Raw genomic sequence first — 21,494 nt, forward strand, 5'->3', positions numbered from 1 at the left:
TATTTTAGCCTTTAGGGTTATTGCTGAGATTTGCTGCCTGCGGAACTCCACCACTATTAGCTGCTGCCTTTTTTGTGCTTCCTCCCTCTCTTCCATCCCCTCTCTTTCTCCCTTTATTTCTACCTTTCTTCCTCTCTTTCTTTCTCCCTTTCATAGAGGGGAAGAGAGATAAAAAGGAAGGGAAGCAGAGAGGAAAGATTCTTGCAACACTGTTCTTTAAGCTTCCCCTCCACCCAAAAAAGGCATAGCCCTGGGTCTTGGTAATGTGTTGCTTAACCAGGTAAGCCACCACCCATCCCTGCCATCTCTCTCTCTCTCTCTCTTTGCATATCTTAATGAGGTGGGAGGAAGCCTTAAGATGAAGAACCCTCTCATAGACCTAGTCACTGTCATATTTTAGAGAAAACTTCTCCTCGTTTTTGTTTTTATTTTTAACTGTACAATTTTATGATAACCTTATTGTTCAACTCTAAAAACCTAAGGTTAGTGGAAAATTACTCCTTTTGCATGATAATCTTGAGCACCTGTGACCATTCCCTTTGCTTTCTTCCTGCCAGGTACTCCAGTTGTTTTCTCTGGCTTGCCCCCATTTTGCCCCATTGACTTTATCTAATGTGATTAATAAGTAACCTCTATGAAAATCCAGCTGGTAGAACTTTGCCTCAGATGACCTTCCCCCACCTTTCCTTTCCCTGCCCACAGTCCATTTGCTCTTTGCCCACCTCCTCTGCCCTGTCCCAGGGTCAGTGACCCTGTAATGGAACAGTAACCTTACCATGGAACCTAGTCTCTAAATCCCTGGTTAATTCTGCTTGTATTTCCCTAATCATGACAGACTTGAACTGCTTTTGTTACGGTTTTGATTATTTTAGCTTTTTTTTTTTTTCCAACTAGGTGACTCTTCACTGTTCCTCCATTTTCATCCAAATAAATAAGTACAACCAAAAAAATTTTATTCCCCTCTGGAAAGTTACACACTGGTTGTTTGGCCCTTGCTGGCCAACATACAAACTTGATTCAGTTAAATCGCAGGATGTGCCCCTTTATTTAATGCTAATTAGGCTGGAAGAGCTATTGTACAATTGCTGTTGATGAATTCTAAAAGTTTTTCTTTCCTTCATTCCCAGCAAGCCCACTTCATTTTCTCCCACTTGGCCATCACCATCTTTTGGCTACTCTAAAACAACAGTTAAACTGCACCTCCAGCCACAAATTCTGAATAATCATTTACTCTGATCATCCTAACAAAAGACCTTTGGAGTCATTTATCCTTCTGTCTTGGAGCCAAGACTAGAAATTTTGGATGCCCGGCCTTGCTATAGGTTTCCATTCACCCAGAGGGAAGCTGTATGTGGTTACTCTAAGAAAGAGCAGTTCCAGGGCTGGGAGGTGGCTCATTTAGTAGATTTTGCACATGCGACCATGTGAAAGAGTTCAAACCACTAGCTAAGTGGTGGATGATAATAAAATTAATATGTCTTCTGAATAATTACCTAAGCTGGAGGACCTCCTTGCTTTTCTTTGTTGTTGTTGTTGTTGTTGTTGTTGTTACTCTGCCCTTCAACTCCTACATATGCTTCCTCAGATGGCTTGGATTTGCTTTTGGCAAACCTCCAAATCTTCATGTGATCCCAAAAGTCTAAAATACTTACTATCAGGCCACTTACAGAAAAAGCTTCCCAGCTCTTGCTTTACAACAATGATTCCCAGCCCTGGTTTCACATTAGTCGTTTGGAGGGTTATTTAAAGATACTGATGCCTATATTTACATCTGCTGGTCTAGGCAGAACACAGGTGCTTTAAAAACTCCCACAAGTGGGGGCCAGGAGGTGGCTTACCCAGTGCAGTGCACATATTACCATGCCTTAGGACCTGGGTTTGAGCTCCCAGCCACCATATGAAAGTGCAGGCTGGGGAAAGATGCTGTGGTGTCTTTTCTCTCTCTACCTCTCTTTCTCTCACATGCAACTCTCCATGTAGAGGAAAGAAAATAATAGGGCACACAGTCCAAGCCCTCAGACCCCACCTACAGGGGGAAGTTTCATGAGTAGTGAAGCAGTATTGCACGTGTCTCTTGTTTTCTCTCCCTGTCTAACTCTCCCCTCTCAATTTCCCTCTGTACCTATCAAAACAAGAGAGAGAGGAAGAGAGAATATGGTCAGCAGGAGGAATGGTGTGTGCACTGAACCTTACCAATAACAAAGGGTGCAATGGAAAAAGAACTCCCAGTTGATTCTGATAAATATTGAGAGTGATTTTCAACACTCCTCAGATATGAGAAGTGCAGAAATTAAAAACTTCTAAAGTTATCTCCCCCTCCCTTCATCCTCTGCACACAAGCATGTCTGTCTGTGTTCACATATGCACATTTGTAAGGGCTCACATGCACACTTTGTCTGCCCCCTGCCCCACCCCACAGTCTGGGAGTTCCAGCTCTGGAATCCTGCTCCACTAGCCCAAGGAGAAGTAAGTAACATCTGGAAGAGCAAATGTGGCCTGTGGCCTGGAGCTGAAACCCAGCTTTGCGAGAATTGCTTTCTTGATTTACTGAACATTGCCAACTCTCAACAGGGTCTGTTGGCAGCATTCTCCATAGCAACTTGGAAGTTCTTCCCTGCCCCCACCTTCTTTCTCCTAAGCTACTCCTACTCCACTGATACTCCTACTCCTCCCACTGCTCAGCTGTTGTAAGTGCTAGGTGAAGTTTTAACATGACACAAGGTGACCCCATAAGAAGTGTAGTTGCTTGGGTTTTATGGTGTTCCTCTAAATATTTCTCATTTTACTTTTGTGACCTTTGCAACTTTCTTAATTCATATTTTGTCATCTGGCTGCTTTGTCAATCTCTCCCCATGAGAGAGAACTTGGTGGTTCACAGGGAAAAGAGAGAAGAGAGAATAAACATCTTGGGCTTTCAGAAAGGTATAAAGAAATCATTAAACAGACTCATGTTTTCACACAGCACACCATTCCGGAAGGCCAAAGCCTTGTATGCCTGCAAAGCTGAACACGACTCAGAACTTTCATTCTCAGCAGGCACGATCTTCGATAACGGTGAGTTTCTCATCTTTTCACAGAGACGTGGGGAAGAAAAAAAAAAAAAAAAAACAAGAACCAGAGTTCCCAAGGTTCGTACCTAAGGAAATGCTTGCTCATACGGGTAACACCGAAAAGGCATGTGTTTGTTCCTCTTTTCCCAAAATCAGAGGACAGTAGCAAGGAGACACAATGAGACTAGGCAAGGGTGATCTGCTCTAGGAGAAGCAGACTCATAACACCACTTTGATTCCCTGGGTCCTGGCTGACTGCAAAACCAGAGTAGAGATGGTTTCCTGGAGATGTGTTTTTGACTACAAAAGGTTTGCTTCACTATGTGCTCAGCACCTGCATTCAGCGCAGAAGTGATATTCCTGAGGCCTGGATAGTCAGGCCAGAAAACAGGTTGTAGAACACCTGGGCACACTGTACTTTAGTTTTCTTAAGCCAGCAGGGGTCGGGGTGAGCTCAGAACTGTATGTGGCCTGCTAGGCCAGCGTCTTCCTTTATGATTCTCAGCACTGAATACACTGCTCTTAAACCTTTGTTCCATTAACTTTCCTTTGGACCTTTGAAATTCAAAGCTCACACATACAGCCAACCCAGCTGCCTCTCCTCCTCTGAGGAGCTGGAGCATTTAGGCTCCAGCAGACCAGGGTGACCCAGAGGTCATGCATCCCAGGCTGGCCCAGACTGGAGTCACAGTCTCATAACTGTCACCACATACTAACCAGAGTGAGCTGTACTGCAAGAGCTTCTGTGTTCTGTTTAGTTAGCAGAGAAAGGGGTTCTGCATTTACAGAGGAACCCAGAGTTTAAAGGCTGCCCTCTCAATCCCAATTCACTTCTGTTTCCATTAGCAGCTCACTCTGACTACAAAAGGGACCCCTGATCGTAGAAGGAAAATTAGTTTAAGCTCTCCCAAAGGTGTGTGTCTTACTTGTGATTCTTCTCCTTTTCCTTCTCCTTCTTTATTGCCAGCACTATGGACCCACTGCTCCTGGGAGCCATATTTTCCTCTTTCTTTCTTTTTCTGTCTCTTTCTTTCTTCCTTTCTTTCCTTCTTTCTTTCTATTTTATTTGATAGAGAGAAGTTGAGATGGGGGAGGGAGATGGAAAGGGGGAAGAAATAGAGAGATGCCATCCACCCCCCTGCATGTGGGAAATGGGGGCTGGAACCCTAGTCCATGAATATGGTTATGTGTGCTCTCATCTGGATGCACCACTGCCCAGCCCCCTGTGATTCTTCTTGTTTAGTCTTCTTTTGTGTTTAAAAATATCTAGATTGAGATTTCCACATACCATACAGTTTACCCAGTTAAAATTCAGTGGGTTTTGGTATATCACTAATCACACTCTCTCTCTCTCTCTCTGTCTTGTATTCCCTCCCCATTTACTCCTAATCCTACTCCATCCAAACTAGGAAGCCACTTATCTACTTTATTCTCTATAAATCTGCCTACTTAGGGTATTGAATATAAATAAAATCATTATAGTGTGTGGGCTTTGAAACTGGTTTCTTCACATAACCCAATTTTTTTTTCAAAATCCATCAATGGGTATATCATGTGTTCAGTATTTGCTCTTTTTATGTCTACAGTCTGTCCTATTGTGTGACTATGCCACATTCTATTTATCCATTCATCAATTAATGGAAATTTTTATTATTTCCCACTTTGGGGTTGTTATGAATACTGTAAGCATTCATTGTAAGTTTTTGTTGAGGTAATATGTTCTCAGTTCTCTTGGGTATATGCTGAAGAGTGGGGTCACTGTATCATATAGTCACTCTATTTACTGTTGTAGAAGCTGTTTTTAAAAATGATTGCACGTATTTACATGCTTGCTTTTTTCTGTTCTTAAATCTCCTTTGTAAAGTTGTTTAAGTAGCTAATCATGAAAAGATACCTAGCTGATTTTTAAATGCTGGCCCTTCCCTTTCCAACAGGGCACTCTGCCTAGCAGATTCTAAACTACTCCTATTCTGTGACTTGTTAGTCATCCTAAATACTCTAATGGTAAATGAGGTTTGGTTTTAACAAGTCATAAGCTTTATCTAAGCCTCCCTGTGCTCTCTGGGAGTAATGGAAGAATGCATCAACACTAGTTTGGTCTTAACCAGCAATGCGCATTCCATGATCATTCAAATTTCCTAAAGAGCAGGAAATCAGATTAAATACCCAAGAACATTTTTCTCATGGCTGAGAAGATGATTCCACTGGTAGAATGCAGGACTTGCACTCATGAGACCTCTGGGTTTAATCCTTGGCACCGTATTTGATAGAAGGGTGTTCGAAGTCTCTTTCTCATAAATTAAATCAACCAGTCAGTCTTAAAAATAAAATACCTTTGTATTGACTGAGCTTGAGTTGAAGAATTGACAAAAATGTTAGTTTACTTTTTTAGAATGATTCAAATGATAATGTTTTACTGTGTCCAGCTTTTAGAAAATGCATTTCTATCCATTTTCCTCATCCCTTCATTTCCATACAAGAAGTAAGGCATTGGAAAAGAAAAAGCTATTAACAGGTTGTGCTAGGAGATCATATGCCTTGTTATCTTGTTGTTTGGTTGCTAGAGTAAGGTCTGCTTTAGTTGGATATTCTATAGCTATTAAAAAAAATAAATAATTGGGCCAATCAGGAAAAAAAAAAACATTTTCTAATGACAGGTTTAGAATGTGTGTTACCTTTTTCAGAATCAGGAAGAATTAATTAAGAAGGCAAAAAAGACAATCTGAGGGTAATCTTTGTTGTTTCATAATGATTATTTTCCAACGCTGAGGATTCCAGAGGCCCATGCTGTGAACCTGGAGTGCTGCTCAGTCATCTCTTGGACTTTGTGCAGTGGGGAATGGCTGTGCAATACTCGGAAATAACTCCACTGCCAGCCCTTGCCAATATACTAGGAAACTATCCACTTCACCAAGAGTATCTCAAGACAGTAACTGGAAAGAGATGTTCTCAGGAATATTAGTCATCTTGAATCAACATGATTAGTGATACCTGGAAAATTCACATGGCATTCACTAAAATTGGATTCTTGGGATACTTTCTTTAGGATATATGATAGACTGGATCCATTTATCCCTAGGTACAGGGTACAGTATGAGTCTAAGGCAGTGTGGCCCCAGATTTCCTTGCTGATACCATATACCCTCACAAGCAGCCACAGTCACACTGGGGCAGTGAGGTTCCAGAGAAATTCCTGGTAGACTCAGCCACCACACCTGTCTCTACTGCCAAATACAAGTCACAACCTATGCCATCTCTCCTTGAACCATTTCTGCCAGCTGCCTGGCTAGTCTAGCAACATCCACTCTCTACCCACATAACCTTTCCCCTACATAGTAGCCATAGTGATTTTTGAAAGGAAAAAAAATGGAAATGATTTTATATTATTTTCCTGCTTCAAATATCCTAGTATTTTCTGCCTCTTAGAATTATTGATATGGGCACTACAGATCAGCTTCCTTACCCCTACTCAATGCATTGCAGCCTCACAGACTTTCTTCCTGTTCTGATAGGGGGCTGGCAAGCTATGTCCTACTAGTCTGAGCACAGCATCTGTTTTTGCAAGCTTCATTGTAACATAGTCATTCAGACCTCTTTGTGTACATATTATCCATGGCACTCTGTTGGCTGAGTTGAGTTTAGAAACACATCCATCATCTGGCTCTTTAAGAAAAATTTGCACCCCACTGTTGTGACACCACACTGAGCTTTTCCCTATCTTAGAGCCTTTGTATTTACACTGCCCTCTGCCAGACAGGTTCCTTGGGATCACTAATACACACCTCTCATCCTAATGTTTCTCTCTTCATCACTCCCTAAACACACATTAATATTTATTGATTAGCTGTCCCCACTCAAGCAGAATCTTGTCTATTTATTCTGTACTGTGTGCGAAGACTTAGCACAATGCCTGGTGCATGGGGACGCTTCACAAGCAGTGAAGCAGGTCTGCAGGTGTCTGTCTTTCCCTCTCCCTCTCAATCTCCCCATCCTCTCTCAATTTGTCTCTATCCTAGCTAATAAAAAATAGGAAATTAATAAAATTTGTTTTATTTGGGATCTGTACCTCTTCTGACCAGTGTTTCTACCCTCTGTGTCAGCTCTTAATGACTTTAGTCATATAGTAGACCAGGTGATAGTGCAGTGAACATTGAATTCTGAAACATGAGGTCTTGACTTCATTTAATCTCTTGTATCATATGTGCCAAAGTGATGCTTTGGCTTTTTCTCATGCTTACTCATATGTGCGCTATCTGTATCTGTCTGTTTCTCTCTCTCTCTCTCTTTCTCTCTCTCTCTCTCTCTCTCTCTATCTCTCTATCTCTCTTTATCTATGTCTCTCTCTCTCTCATTAACAAATATTTTTTAAATATTTTAATCAAGGCCAGACAGATAGCACACCCCCATAAGCATACATAGTACTAAGTGCAAGGACCCACATAAGGATCTGGGTTCAAGCCCCTGGATCCACATATGTGGCTGGGGAGGGAACTTCACAAGTGGTAAAGCAGGTCTGCAGGTGTCTCTATGTCTCTCTCCCTTTCCCCTCTCAATTTCTCTTTGTCCAAAAAAATGGCCCCAAGGAGCAGTGGATTTTTAGTGCCAGTATCAAGCCTCAGTGATAACCCTGGAGGCAAAAAACAGAAAAAAATAATCGCTAACTTGCTCCTTGTCTACAATGAGTAAAAGAGAGGAGAGTCCATGAGTGTGGTGTATACATGCATGGAGCTGAGTGAAAGCTGTTGGCAAGAAATGCATGTGGCAGCGGCATATTTATACATACTTGCTGGGCTGGAAAGATTCCCAGGCAGCTTGCTGTAGCACCTTATGTGTTTATATAGCACATTGGGCATGGATCCAATTCAGAAGATTGGACACTGGCTCAATTCAGCCCAACAAGCACTTAATGAACATCTTCAATGTCCAAAAACACTAGGTTAGACAAAAGCAGTAGTGGTTAAGACCACAGGCCCATGAATCTGATGTTCTGAGTTCAGACCCACCTCTGTCACCAAATCAGGTATATAATTTGGGACAAGATGTTAAATGTCCCTGAGCCTTTTTTTTTTAAATCAATTAAATAAGCCTAATAATACAACCAACTTTATAATAATACTAGTGATAAAAGGAGATGCTTTACATTTACTGTGTGTTCACATATGCATCATCATTGTTACCCTCAAAGATCACATTCTTTACTTGAGTACAGAGGAAGAATGCAGAGAAAACGGCTTGAGTTCTGGAGTCAAATTATCTGAACTCAAGTCCCATTTCTACTAGCGTGACCCTACCTAAATTAGTTTACCTGACAGAGATACAACAGAAATTCACACAACAAACTTGCATGTGTGAAGCCCAGAGGTCTTAGATTCAATCCCTAGTATCACCATAAGCCAGAGCTGAGCAGTGCTCTGATTTAAAAAAAAAAAACAAAAACAAATTAATTTACTTCTCTGAACCTTAATTGTTCTCATTTGTAAGACAGGGATAGTAGTACAAGCTAGGATATATCAGATTAAATGAGTCTGTTTCCCAGTCACCATTTCTAGGTTTTAGTTTCTATCATTATTCTTCATCAGAAAGAACAGTGTCACTGTAAATGATTTAGTGATATAATATAAACAAAAATGCACTTAAGAAACACCAGGAAAGCAAAGCTTCATACCTTTGCACAGCATTAATAGGGCCCATGAATGATATGTGGAGTGTATTTATAAGCGTTCCAAGAGTCTGCAGAAAAGAAGGAGCAGGAAGATAGGATTCCATAATGATATTTAAGGAACTGGTTTCAACTAAGCCTAGAAATATGAGGGAAGGAAACAGGGAAGCAAAAAGTAGAGGGCGTCTGGTACTGCCTACCCCCTCTATCAGTTAAGGCGAGTCTGTATTTTCATTTTGACTACCTCTCTCATTATCAGAGACATTTTGGCACAGAAAAGTTATAGCTCTCTTAAGTTTCGGAGGGCAAGTTAAAACTTAGGTCCCTGGGCCCCACTGATAGAGATACTGCTTTCACTGCTGTGCTGCTAGGTTCAGCAGTCTCGGCGTGCAGGTAACCCTGGTGTACGTGGCTAGGAGCCGCGCCGTAACACCAAGCTCCAAGACTCCAATGAGTCAGCAGCCCAACCCAAAGGCCACATTATCCCCTACTATGCACATTGGAGAGGGCCTCCTTTGTCCCCTGTGATTCTTCTCTTAGTTTCTTCTCTTAGTTTGAAAAATTCCATTTCTAACATTTATAAGCATTACCACCTTAGCATTTGAGCTATGTTTGAAAGAACGTTTGAAAGAGATAGACTCAGTTCATCTGGTGGAATAACAAATCTTCTAGGAGCTATGTTGTAAAGTGAAAGGGTTGGTTTGTTTTAATATTTGGGTCATCTTTATTTGCTTTGGGGTTCTGAGCATTTGAATTTTCTTGAAGCTGAGGAGGGTATTGAAACCAGACCCTTACTCATGTTTTACTGTCTTGTTAACCACAGCATGGGGTCCCCTACTGACCAGCCCATACTGAGTAGGTCCTGTGTTCTGGCTTAGTGTTGCAGACTTTCTCCACTTTGATGCCTTGAACTCACAAGTATACATTGAAGGGGAGAGAAGTTTACTATTATTTTACAGAAACTGAAGTGATGTTGAGAATATTAGCTGGAAGACTGGGAAGAAAGGACATTTGGGTGCTAGTATTTCATGAGCAAGATTAGAAAAGCCAGGTGTATGTATGATTCCCCTACCACATTTTTTCTGACTCTTCCTGTGGATGTCCTGGGTCCAAGGTACCCTTACTACTTTTTGGGTTTGTTCTGGATGCCTGGTAATAATGAAATTACACTATCATTTTGGAAGTGACTAAAAGGTGTTTGGTATTGTCCTTTTCTGAAGGTACATTCAAGCTCTAGACAAGGTTGACAATAATTTTCTTAAAGTCTCAGTGTGTGTGTCCCTGTGCTACTTCGTTTGGTTTCTATTCTCATTTCTTTCCCTATAAACTGAAACTAGAGTTATATGGTAGTGGGGGGGGGGGGATGGAAATGCTTTTCTAAAATAAGCCCAGGAAGTCACTTAATGAGTCTAAGAAAGGAATAGAGGAAAATGCTTTCTCTCCAACCTTGGAAAATTAGAATTTCCTTAATCCATGAAAAGCAACTGACCTGCCTCACCTGAGTGATTTGTAAATCCCCAGTTCACAGGCATGGGTACCTCTTTGTTTCCAAGTCCCAAGATTCTGTCTCTTTTTCTTCCTGTTAGTGACTGCTTTGTACACCCAGGTAGATTTTATGTAGTCTTCACAATATCACAGTTGTGGAAATATTGTGAGATCTCAAAGCAAAAGGAAATAAATATCCTTTAGATAGTGAAAAAACAAAGGGTTGGGAATTTTTCAAGTTGCAATATAAAGGATAATTCAGATGTGTGTATAAAAGAGGAAAGAAAGAAAAGGAAAAAAAGACTAAAAGCATAAAACAGGGTTGTGAGAACTGAAGTACAAAAACAATATACAGGGAATTTGTAAGGAAATGAGAAGCAAAGGGTAGGATTTGAAGGGAATTAAAATACATGATTAGTAGTTTAATATCTTTGAAGGCAAGTTTTTAATACATGATCAATACAGAGATGATAGATGCCTATGTGTATGGATAGATTACATATATAATAAGAGCTCTGTAATTGTGACCTCTAACCTAAAAAGTAGGAATCTGTTACTTCTTTATAGTTTGTAATTAAAACTCAATGAAACTTGCATACAAAATTTTGAATGTTTATAATGGCTTCCCTTTCTCTTGTAAAGGAAGTTCAGAGTAGCCTTCATCTGAGTTTTTTAAATTATATTTATTTGTTGGATATAGATAGCTAGAATTTAAGAAGAAGGGGGAGAGAGACAGAGAGACACCTGCAGCACAGCTTCACCACTAGTGAAGCTTTCCCCCTGCAGATGGGTACCAGGGGCTTGAACCTGGGTCCTTGAACATTATAACGTGTGCATTCAACCAGGTGAGCCACTACCTGGTCCCTCATCAGAATTTTTATGTCCTACAAAAGGTTAAGAACCTCCAGTTCAGAGATCAGGGAAACAGACTCTGGTGGTGGGAACAGTATGGAATTATACCCTCTGTAGACATGTAATTTTATAAGTCAATAATTAAAAAGTAAATAAATAAAATAGTCAGAATTCTCAAGAAAAAAACCTCCCCAAAAAGCTCAGAGTTGTGTAATTTAATACTTGTACACAGACACATACACACACACACACACACACACATACACACACACACCACACACACACACACACACATGACACACACACACCTCCTGCACTGTCTTTAACCTCATCTCTCCTTTCTCTCTCTGCTCTTCCTATACAGTACATCCGTCTCAAGAGCCTGGCTGGTTGGAGGGGACTCTGAATGGAAAGACTGGCCTCATCCCTGAGAACTACGTGGAGTTCCTCTAACCATGGGCCCCAGCACAACTGCTGAGCTTTCCATGGTATCCATGACAACAGCTGATTCCAGTGTTTGGAGGCCATTTCTCTTTGCCACTGAGAAATGGAAGGTGACTGACTCTGCTGCTACCTGTCAACACAGATGTTTCTGTGAACTCCAGTATCACCCAGTCTCATGATCATCTCAGCTGAAATGCAGTGATACTACCAGAAACAAGTAAATTGGCAGGAGACTTTTCAGCGCTGTTAACTGAGACAGACATGCAAAGCTATTTCTCTTGTAGTACCCAAACTAGGAAGCAATCATTTTGTTTTGATAGTCATCCAAAGCCCAAGCCTTTTGAAAGAAGTAAGTTATAAGTAGTCCCCTAGAAGCTAATAAGACTGAATAGTGGCTTCAGAGTTGGGTCCACTGCTCTTGTTTACAGTAAGGACTGTCTACCCCACCTCAATGTACTAGAGACTCACATTGCTACAGGCAGCAGGTCTGTTTGTTTGCATGCAGGCTGGAGAGGAGTGATGGCACTGTTTACATAAAATCCAATCTCTCACCATCTCTGAAGCAGTCTGTTGGCCCAGCATCAGCATAATTCAACCCAGCCTTCTCTTATATACCTTCCACACCCCCCACCCTTAAAGCTAGGAACTTCTGCCACCAAGGACTGCATCACCAAGTAACCATGGCAACTCAGCCTACTGTAAAACCAGACCAAACCAAAAAATAACACTCTCTCTGTATAATGTTTTTTTTTCTCCTTCACTCACCCCACTGTGATAGGGTTTTTTTTTTGTTTTGTTTTGTTTTGGTTTGGTTTGTTTGTTTTGCTTTTCCGATAATCCAAAGCAGATGATCGAGGTATAGGTCTACTTGGGGAAGACAGAATAGTCACTATTTCTTTACTGATGAATTTCAGCAGCATCAGTCAGGATACATTTGTAGCAAACTCTAGTAACCTCTTGAGTTTAAATTACATATTGGCATAACGTTTCTGTTCTTTATGCAAGCAGTGTTTGCTTTTTAGAGGGCAGTGTGCTGCCTTCCCCTGTATAATACCTTCCCTTAGACTCACTCCTTTTCGCCTTCCTCTTTCCCTATCCTGACTGGACTCTGACCCATCACTGACCAGCAACCTGACAGTGTCCAAGACTGCTGAACACTGGTGCCCTGCTGATTTTTTTAGGAAAAATTTCAACAGAGTGTGTGTGCACATTTTCACTGCCACTATGACAAAAAGGGAATTGTTTTTCAGGCTTTTGAGCCATAAGACTAATAACATAGGCCATTTGCCACTCGGGAGGTCATCAAAATGTGGGGTCTTGGAAGCTGGGCTAGGTACATCTTGAGAAAAAGAATTCTCTGGTCCAGTGGGGTCTGGGTAGAACAACACCTCAGGTGGGGAAGTATAACCTGGATATTTCAAAGTCACTTGGCCACCAAAGAACAGAGTTCCCAATATCTTCCATGCTTGAATGTCCTGGCAAAAGTGACTCTGAGCAGAGGTACCACAAGTCAACAGACTGTCAAGCTTGCCAGGAGCCTCTTGAGCTGGCATCATTGTTCCACAGAGTGTTTCTTGCTTCCAGAATTAAGTTTTAGGGAACTTTAAAAAGAAAAGAAAAACTTGAATTGTGTTGAGTTACTGTACTTTTGATTTTTTTTTTGAAAACACAAACTTGTAAATAGAGTGATTTCAAATCTTATATGACAAAATTTTATATTTTATATTCTTTAAGCTAATTGCTCTACACATTTAAGCTTTGATTGCTGAACACATGTTATGAGGGGGGAGGGAGGAAGCCTTGTTAAAGAGGATTAAGGTCTTCCCCTCTTTAGCTCTGAGGAAGAAAATATTTCTGCATACTCTTTGCTGACTTGTAGATGAGCATGTTTGATGATGCTTAGTCTTCTTTATGAAGCTGTGGTTTTGACCATTTCTTGGGCTTTGGATTTGGAGATGGAAAGAGTGCATCTTCAGGCAATCAATTTTTTTTTTTCTTTTCAAAGAACTCCTACTCAATAAGATGAAGCTCAGGATTTAAATAGGTGGAGCCGGGGGTTAGACTTTTTTTTTCATTTTTTCTTCTCAGGTGTAATTCTTGATACCCCAAGATATCAGAAAAGAAGGAGATTGGATAATTATGTATTCCTTACATCAAACCCTTCTGCACGTCTTCTATAGCTTTATAAAAGAGACCATGCCAGTTTTCAAGTTTTATGTGCATCTATGTTTTAAGAGAAACTGATTTCTTGAGACCTTTAGTTCTTAATCTGCTGCTGCTTCCTCTTTCCCTAAACATATTTATGTCTTTCACATTCATCTCAGATTTCTATAACCCCCCCCCCCAAATAAGAGAAAAACTTCAAAGAGAGATGGAGACTCTATGTTACCTTCATGAATGACTTTAAAGTACCTAGGAGTTTCTCACTATGGTTAAGTTCTTCAGCTCAAGGATTATACAGCTATTGTTAAAGGATTCATCCAGGAACAAGCAAAATGCTATCATTGAATCAGGGATCAAGAATCAAAGGGAATAAGACCAAGGGAGTCCTCTGGAAAGCAATCCTTGAAAACCCAAAGAGAAAGGGACTATATGAACAGGCTACAACAACTTCCCATGGATTTTTAACATCTTGGGGATCTACTCAAAGGGGCCTGGGAGCAAAGCACACTCATATACCACTGTCTTTTTTTTTTTTTTCCAAATCACAGCATGCAACATAATTTTTTCTAACACAATGAATATTTTAAATTGTCATCTTCCTCACTGGAAGCTTCAGGGGAGCTATCATAGAGGAACAGAAGAAGACCAAGTCCCTGGCTTTGGGAGTTCCTCACTGAAGCATACCTGTGGACACTTGGCTCCCAGCTTGAACACTTGGAAGTATGTCCCTCTCTTCCCAGTTGGCCCTGGTTGTAAGCTGAAGGGAAGTGGAGCTGCTGCCAATGGGAATTTTTAGGTTGGCCCTTTCAGCTTCCTTAGGCCATGCTGAGCCTGTGACAGATGGCTCTGCTTCCCTTTCCCCAGCCAGGCTCACCTCCTCCCCTTTAGCTACAGAACTGGAGCAACTGTTCAGAACACAAGCCAACAAATAGGAAAGAACTCTAAGACTTAAAATAGACTTTACCCTCTCTATGATCTATGCCCCCAGCTCTTCTTACCTCTGCTTAAATAGGGAACTTTGGGACAGAATAGCAGAGTAAACTGGGCCTCAGAGTAGACTGGGCTATTGACTAGAGTCCCTGAGCTTGCCAAGAGTCTGTTTTCTTCTTTTGTAAAACCCTGGGATCAATTAGACATATATAGCCTGACTACTTTCAATCAGGCTCTTACTTTTCCTTTAAGGATTCACAGAATCCCATAGCTACAGAATGCCATGCTATGAGAAGATGGATAGTTTCAAAGCCCTGTATCCAAGTGAGTAAATTCTGGACTTACTCAAGTCCTGTGACTCTCCATTCTGTGTTCAGAGTGTTGGACCCCTCTCTGTAGCATAGTCTTTCTTGGTATCTTAGAATTGAGGCCCGTTTTTAGCTTCATGTTCTAGCTTTTCTACAGCCAATATGTATTTTCTTCTGTCAGATCAAACTGTCTTTTTCAATGTAATTTCAGTTCATCTCCTTTTCCTGAGTGTTTTTTGTACAGACAGTCTTTGAGATAAGAATGGCAAACTGGCCATGGCAGAACCATGTCAGTGGCAGGGCCATTTCAGGAATTTGCCTGGAATGTGCAGCTGTATTTTGCCATATCAATAGCTCAAAGGGAAGTCCTCTGCCAACTTTGATTTTGTGTTTCCAGAAAACAGCAATCCCAATCACACCAAAAGCTCTCTCTTGACTCAGAAACCACAAAAGCATCCATGATTGAGGATGTGGGAAGATAGAAATAATCAGCAAAAAAAAAAAAAAACTCTGCCACCTTTTAATGATGGCCTGCTAAAATCTTTTGCCCCTGACTTCTTCCAAAAGCAAGTCTGGATCATCCACTTTTATAGACACAGGACACTTTGGTCATCAGGCATCCACAACTTGTGCTAATATTGAATGTTTTATGAGTAGCCATCTTGCCTGGGTATGTCATTAGCATTGAAGGAACCAAACAACCTCTTTGCAGTTTGACTTGAATGCCCTTGGTTTTCTCTCTAGGGAATATCTATCAACTCTGGTAAAGTTGACATTAATCAATCACCTAGACAACCCTGTTCCACATCTCTTTTAAGTCATCTGGTGTCCTCTCACACACCCTGTGCTAGTGTTTGAAAAATGTATCTTTTCATGCTCAAATGTGTCTGGCAGTCACACTGATCTGCTGGGTGCTGAACCACTTCTCTGTAATTGTGGCATCAAAATGACAACAGAAGCAGAGCAATGAACCTTGCACAATCCTACAGCATGCCTGAGACAAGACTTCAACAAGTAATAATTAGCTCTTTTTTTTCCTTTTGCCGCCTACAGTACTTGTCTAACTAAAGAGCTTCCCAAAGTAGAGTGAGAGGTCAGATAAAGAATCCACACGTCACTCAGAGCTAGTCCATGCTGTCATGTGCTCTTTTTAGTGGAAACACTTATATTCTTGAGAAGAAGTGTATTGAATGTAAAGCAATGTTAGGATCAAAGGAAATGATAAACCATGCTGAAAAACTCTGAACCTTTGAAGGGATAAATACAGTTGTTAATGAAGGAAATTTTTTCACAGAAAAAAAGTTCATGGCTGGTATTTTTACAAAATTTTATAGCACACCAAAAAAAGAATCCATCTTTCAAAGGTTTTAAAGAGCAAAGATTTGACATAGCCAGAGACTATGCAAGAGTGTCAATTACTATGATGATGTCAAAATTCTCCTTAGTGTAGCCAGTGAGAACGAGACTACTGATCCTCAAGGTGTCAGAATCACCTGGAACAGCTAAAACATTGTACATCATTCTGCAGCCATCGATTCTACAATGTCTTCTAGACAGATACCTGTCTAGATGCAGCTTCCTTGGATATCCAGATGTTAGGGGTCAACCTTGTACCTATGAGAAAGGTCCATCCATTGGTTCCAAAGTGTACATATATGAGTATGTGTCTGTAAGTACAGTGTGATTGACGTACAGAAACCCACATAAGCCAGCAGCTGCTGAATAGTCACAACCTTTGAAATTTACAGGTTGAGAGTCAGAGAAATAAGAATAGGCTGTTGGTTAACTGTCAGTGATAAAATATATAAATTAAGTGCCACTTTTCAACTTTATTCATATTTATCAAATGGTTACTAGCAACAACTACATTCCTTAACTTATTGAAAGTTGAAAAAGAGTCACACTCAAACACTGAGTAGAAGATACTAGACTAGTGTTTAAAAAAAACACTCTAAAAGACATTTTGTCCATATTTTGGAGGAAAAAAATTACTCGCATGTTTAATTCATAGTTTAGGCTACCTTTGAGTATACTGTAAAGTGCTGTGTGATATATCAGTAAAGTACTTATAAAATGGCACTTTAATGTTTTTCAGAACCATTAATAATGCACTCTTTTAAACTTCAGTTCAGTATTGAGTATTGACTGGTGTGTAGGATCCAGTTTCATAATTAGAAAATAATCTATGCCTAGAATAGAACTTCTTCCCTGTTATTAGTAAAAACAATTTTGCCATGTTCAGGCTTTTTAAAAACTGTGTCAATAAGTGTATCTGGAAAAAAAAAAGTGTGTATATATACAATTTCTGTTGAATGGCCTCTGAAATTCGGGCTGGTTTATGTGACAATCCCTTGAAATGAGTGGAAGTGTGATTTTTGAATTAAAAGATTTTTCCATTTGGTGTGGTATGTTTGCTTCTTGAGCTTCTGTTAAAGCTTTGTCATGGAACATAGTATTTCTTTAGATCAGCATGATCAAGTTTGGGCTCTGGTGATAATCACAGTGCTGCCTTCTAATGTGTTCTGAGGAAGTTTGGCTTTCTTTAGGAAAAGGTCAAATAATAATTTAGTAGCGATAATCTGGAATAGTAAACAGACCCCAAAGAACCACATTCTACCTAATGTTTTTGAGTTTCCTCCACTAGAATAGTGCTGTTTTACTCTTCCTTCTACTTTCTGACCATCTGCAATAAGTTCTCACTGATTTTCGCTGATAATTTCTTAGAAACTGTGACTTCAAGTGAAAGGGTTCTAGTAAAACCAAGTCATTGGATAATGTCATTTTGTTCAATATCAGCCAGGATTTTTTTTTCTCATCCTTGTTATAAATGAACATTATTCAGGGACCTGCTGTTCTCTTTTCTGGAACTTCATTAACATGATATGGAATAATCAGTGAGCCTGAACTCAAGACAACCCTACTGCACAGCTGGATGTACCATCCAGGTTTGTTTAGAATTTGTAACATTATTTCAGGTTAGTTCATATCATTGAGCCTTGGTCATTGTATTCCTCTCAGGTTATTCCCTACTTCAGTCTGGAACCCAATTCGTTGATGCTGCTTCTGCAGTAAGAGCAGAGGGCCCAGAAGGAGAGGTCACGGGATCTGGGGCTTTGGGAATGGAAGGTGAGGCTTCTGGTTCTGAAATCACATTCCAGCTTGGGAAAGAGAAGAAAGTGAGCCCCCTAATGCTTGTTTCTAAAGAGGTGGCTGTTCAAATGTGGGTCACATAAGAACTGCTTATATTGCCTTTGTCACTTAATAAGGTGCTGACTTATGAACAGCATGAAACTCACAACAGCATCTGCTGTCCTCTCCATACGTGCACCCTGGAAAATTTTCCCAGCCTCTGAATGAAATCTCATACATGTGTGAGGTCATACAGAACCTAGGTAAGACATAAAGAGCCTACGTATGACATTTATGTAGCATACATGTTTTTCTGATGCCCATCATGTGAAAAACAAAATATATGCAATGCATTTGTATCTTGCCTGTGTTGCCCTTTCCAAGAGACTTTACATTACCTTTTTTTTCCCCTTTTGTTGCCTTTGTTGTTATTATTGTTGTTGTTATTGCAGTTGTTGGATAGGACAGAGAGAAATCAAGAGAGGAGGGAAGACAGAGAGGGGAGAGAATGATAGACACCTGCAGACCTGCTTCACCACCTGTGAAGCAACTCCCCTGCAGGTGGGGAGCTGGGGACTCGAACCAGGATCCTTATGCCGCTCCTTGCACTTTGCACCCTGTGTACTTAAACCACTGCACCACCACCTGGCTCCCCCACCTTAACTTTTGTGTCTTTCTAACAGAAAAAAAATTTTATTTTGTGCTTAGCAGTAACTCAGAACAGAACTCAACTTGTATCGCATCTTGCCATTTAGTGTTTTGCACTTGTTACTTTAGGCTGCCTGATTACTGAGTTATGATTAGAAATGGACTTGATGGACACTTTAAAACTTAACATTAGGTAAACAAAAGACTTTCACAGCAGGCCCCTCTCTGCCCCCCCCCAAAAAAAAAGAAAAGAAATTTGCTCTCTTGGGACCTATTAAACCAAGGCTTTCATTCTTTTCTCTTGCTCAACCTCCACTCAGATATCATACATCTTTCCTACTCAAATGTGTCAATGTCATTGCCCTACCCTGCCTTTAATACCATGAAGCTAAGCTGCAAGTAACTTCAAAGTTAGTCAGCCTTGCCCAAGTTTGGGCTACACAGCAGCCTCATGGTGGCCCAGGTTGCCTCAGACCAGCACAGTACCTGTTCAGGATGGAATAAGACTCACCTCTTGGGGGAAAGTAGCCTTTGCAGGGAAGGACTTGGCCAACAAGGGCTGCATCCTTCAGAATGCTGCCTCACACACCTACTCAGCTACAGATAATAAGGACTAAAGCAGGAAGATTTTAAGTTGAAATCATCAAAACTGGGAGTCAGGCAGTATTTTTCAACAACAATGAAAAACAACAAGAGCAACAAAACTATATATATATATATATATATATATAAAATCAAAACAGCAACCCCTTTTCTCCCACAGAATTTAGCAACTCCGGTCAAATGGTGAATCTGCCATATCTCGTGTAATTGATCCAGCAGGGCTGTTTAACCTCTGCTAAAATTCAAGTAAGTATATGGCTTCCCAAGGCCAACCAACAAACTAATTAAGACTTGCATTCAGATTGCAGAGATAGTTCACTGGATAGCACACATGCCTTGCTTCATACATGGCCAAGTCCTATTCCTGGCACCACATGAGAGCTTCAGTGCTCTCCTGCTCTGTGTGTCTACAACTGAGCTATTACCTTGGCCCTGACTCTCTGTCTCTAAATGGAAGAAAAAGTAGGCAGGAAGTGGTAAAGTTACACTTGCTTGCAGCTTTGAATCCAGCCAGAAAACAAGACAAAACAAACAAAAACTTGCATTCACAATTCCTTTCTCTAAGTACCAAATCAAATTCAACCTCCAGTTCTATGCCAACTCCAAAGTTATATATTTATTCTGCTATTTTGTCTGCATGCTCTTTTGGGTGGGGCATGGGAGTAGGGAAGGAGGGCAATGGATACTGAAACAAGAAAGAAAGAAAAGGAAAGGAGGGGAGGGATGGAAAAGCAAGCAAGCTAGCTTCAGGCATGTTAGATAAAGGAATGATAGTAAAGGACAGAGGACTTTTTGCTCCCACCTCTCTCCTCCCTGTCACTTGATTTTGCTCCTTCATAGTACTCTCAGCCTATAATATATTCATTCTTGAGCATAAAATGTTTGTTGTCTGGTAGAGCACTCATATTACCATGTACAAAGACGGGGCTCAAGCCATCTGACCCCGTGTGCAGGGAAAAAGCTTTAGGAGTGGTGAAGCAGTCCTGCAGGTGTCTCTCTTCCTTTCTCCCTTCCTTTCTATATCCTCCTTCCCTCTCAATTTCTGTCTCAATCAAAAAGATAAGAGACAGGGAAAAAATGACTGCCAGGAGCAGTGGATTTACCGTGTGGGCACCACACCCCAGCAATAACCCTGGTGGCAATTAAAAAAAGAAAGTTTGTTACATCATCTTTCAACAAACAGTTAAATAAATGAGGCCTCATTTAGCCATCTCTGCCCAGTGTTCAGCACATGACCTGGTTGCTGCTTATGCCCAATGTCACCTGGGTAGGCTGCCAAGTCAAAGAAAGCAGGCTAAAACACTGATCTGCACTCTAGCCCGGCCTTCCAGCTTTATTACACATTGCGAATTGAGAGAATGAAATCAGATGTCCTTAGATCTGGGTGCTTGAACACAAGGTGACTTTGTGGCCTTTGGCAAGCTACTCTATGTGTTCATATCCTGAGTTTTAGGCTTTTCGGAGGATACTTTGCAACCTCCATTCAGGCACATGCAGCCACATTCTTTCCCAGCCTCTTCCACCAGTCCTCTTCACAAACCATCTGGAAAACTGGCGGATCAAGAACCAGAAGACCCTTTGCTGTCATTTCAATAAATTATGGGTTGTTTTAAGAACTTCATACTAGCCTGAGGTCCTGCCTTCAAGCACAGCCACATCATAATCACCCTACTATAAAACAGAATAATTTCTTTTTAAAGACCTTTAAAGGAAATTCCACTGTGTCCCTTGGGAACTTGGTCTGGTATCTAACACTCTCACCAAGGGAATTCTTTGTGTCTAACTGAAGTTTCCCATGATGCAGCCTAAGTCCATTTCCTTTCTGTTTTTCCTCAGAGTGGAGAACAACTGGCTATGTTCTTAGAGCACTCACCCTCCATTTTTATGCTTCCATTCAGCAAACACTTCTTGAATACCTTGTGTGCCAGGAGCTGCTAAAACCAGAAGTGTAGGACCTGATCTCTCTTCAGTTAACTCAGTTGACAATAGGCAAGTATATGAGAAAATGTCAGATAGTGTTGTTTCACCAGCAGTGTTTGGCACCTTGCCACAGTCTCTGAGGAAAAGTGAGCCTTTCTGTTGGGGAGAGAAGTATCAAAGAGAGCCTCACAGAAGATTTGACATCAAAGATGGATCTTGGATCTTGAGGGGCCAGGTGGTAGGCACACCTGATTGAGCGCACATGTTATTATATGCAAGGACCCTCACCAGCTGGGGGCGGGG

General features: G+C 40.9%; 1 protein-coding gene across 6 annotated transcripts in view; it reads left to right on the forward strand.

Moving 5' to 3' along the window:
• ARHGAP26 (Rho GTPase activating protein 26) overlaps positions 1-17,292 on the forward strand; it is a 567,323-nt gene extending 550,031 nt beyond the window's left edge. For 4 of the 6 annotated variants that reach the window (XM_007518998.3, XM_016186379.2, XM_016186378.2 and 1 more), the window contains 2 exons: positions 2,963-3,054; positions 11,411-17,292. In XM_007518998.3, the coding sequence (XP_007519060.1) occupies positions 2,963-3,054; positions 11,411-11,499 (181 nt within the window). In that variant the 3' untranslated portion in view covers positions 11,500-17,292. Of the gene's footprint in view, positions 1-8; positions 147-2,962; positions 3,055-11,410 lie in introns of those variants that run through there. The other 2 variants (XM_060180212.1, XM_060180213.1) reach the window with 2 other exon arrangements.
• Positions 17,293-21,494: the final 4,202 nt, after the last annotated feature.

This window comes from Erinaceus europaeus, chromosome 2 (assembly GCF_950295315.1).
Source record: "Erinaceus europaeus chromosome 2, mEriEur2.1, whole genome shotgun sequence".
NCBI lineage: Eukaryota > Metazoa > Chordata > Mammalia > Eulipotyphla > Erinaceidae > Erinaceus > Erinaceus europaeus.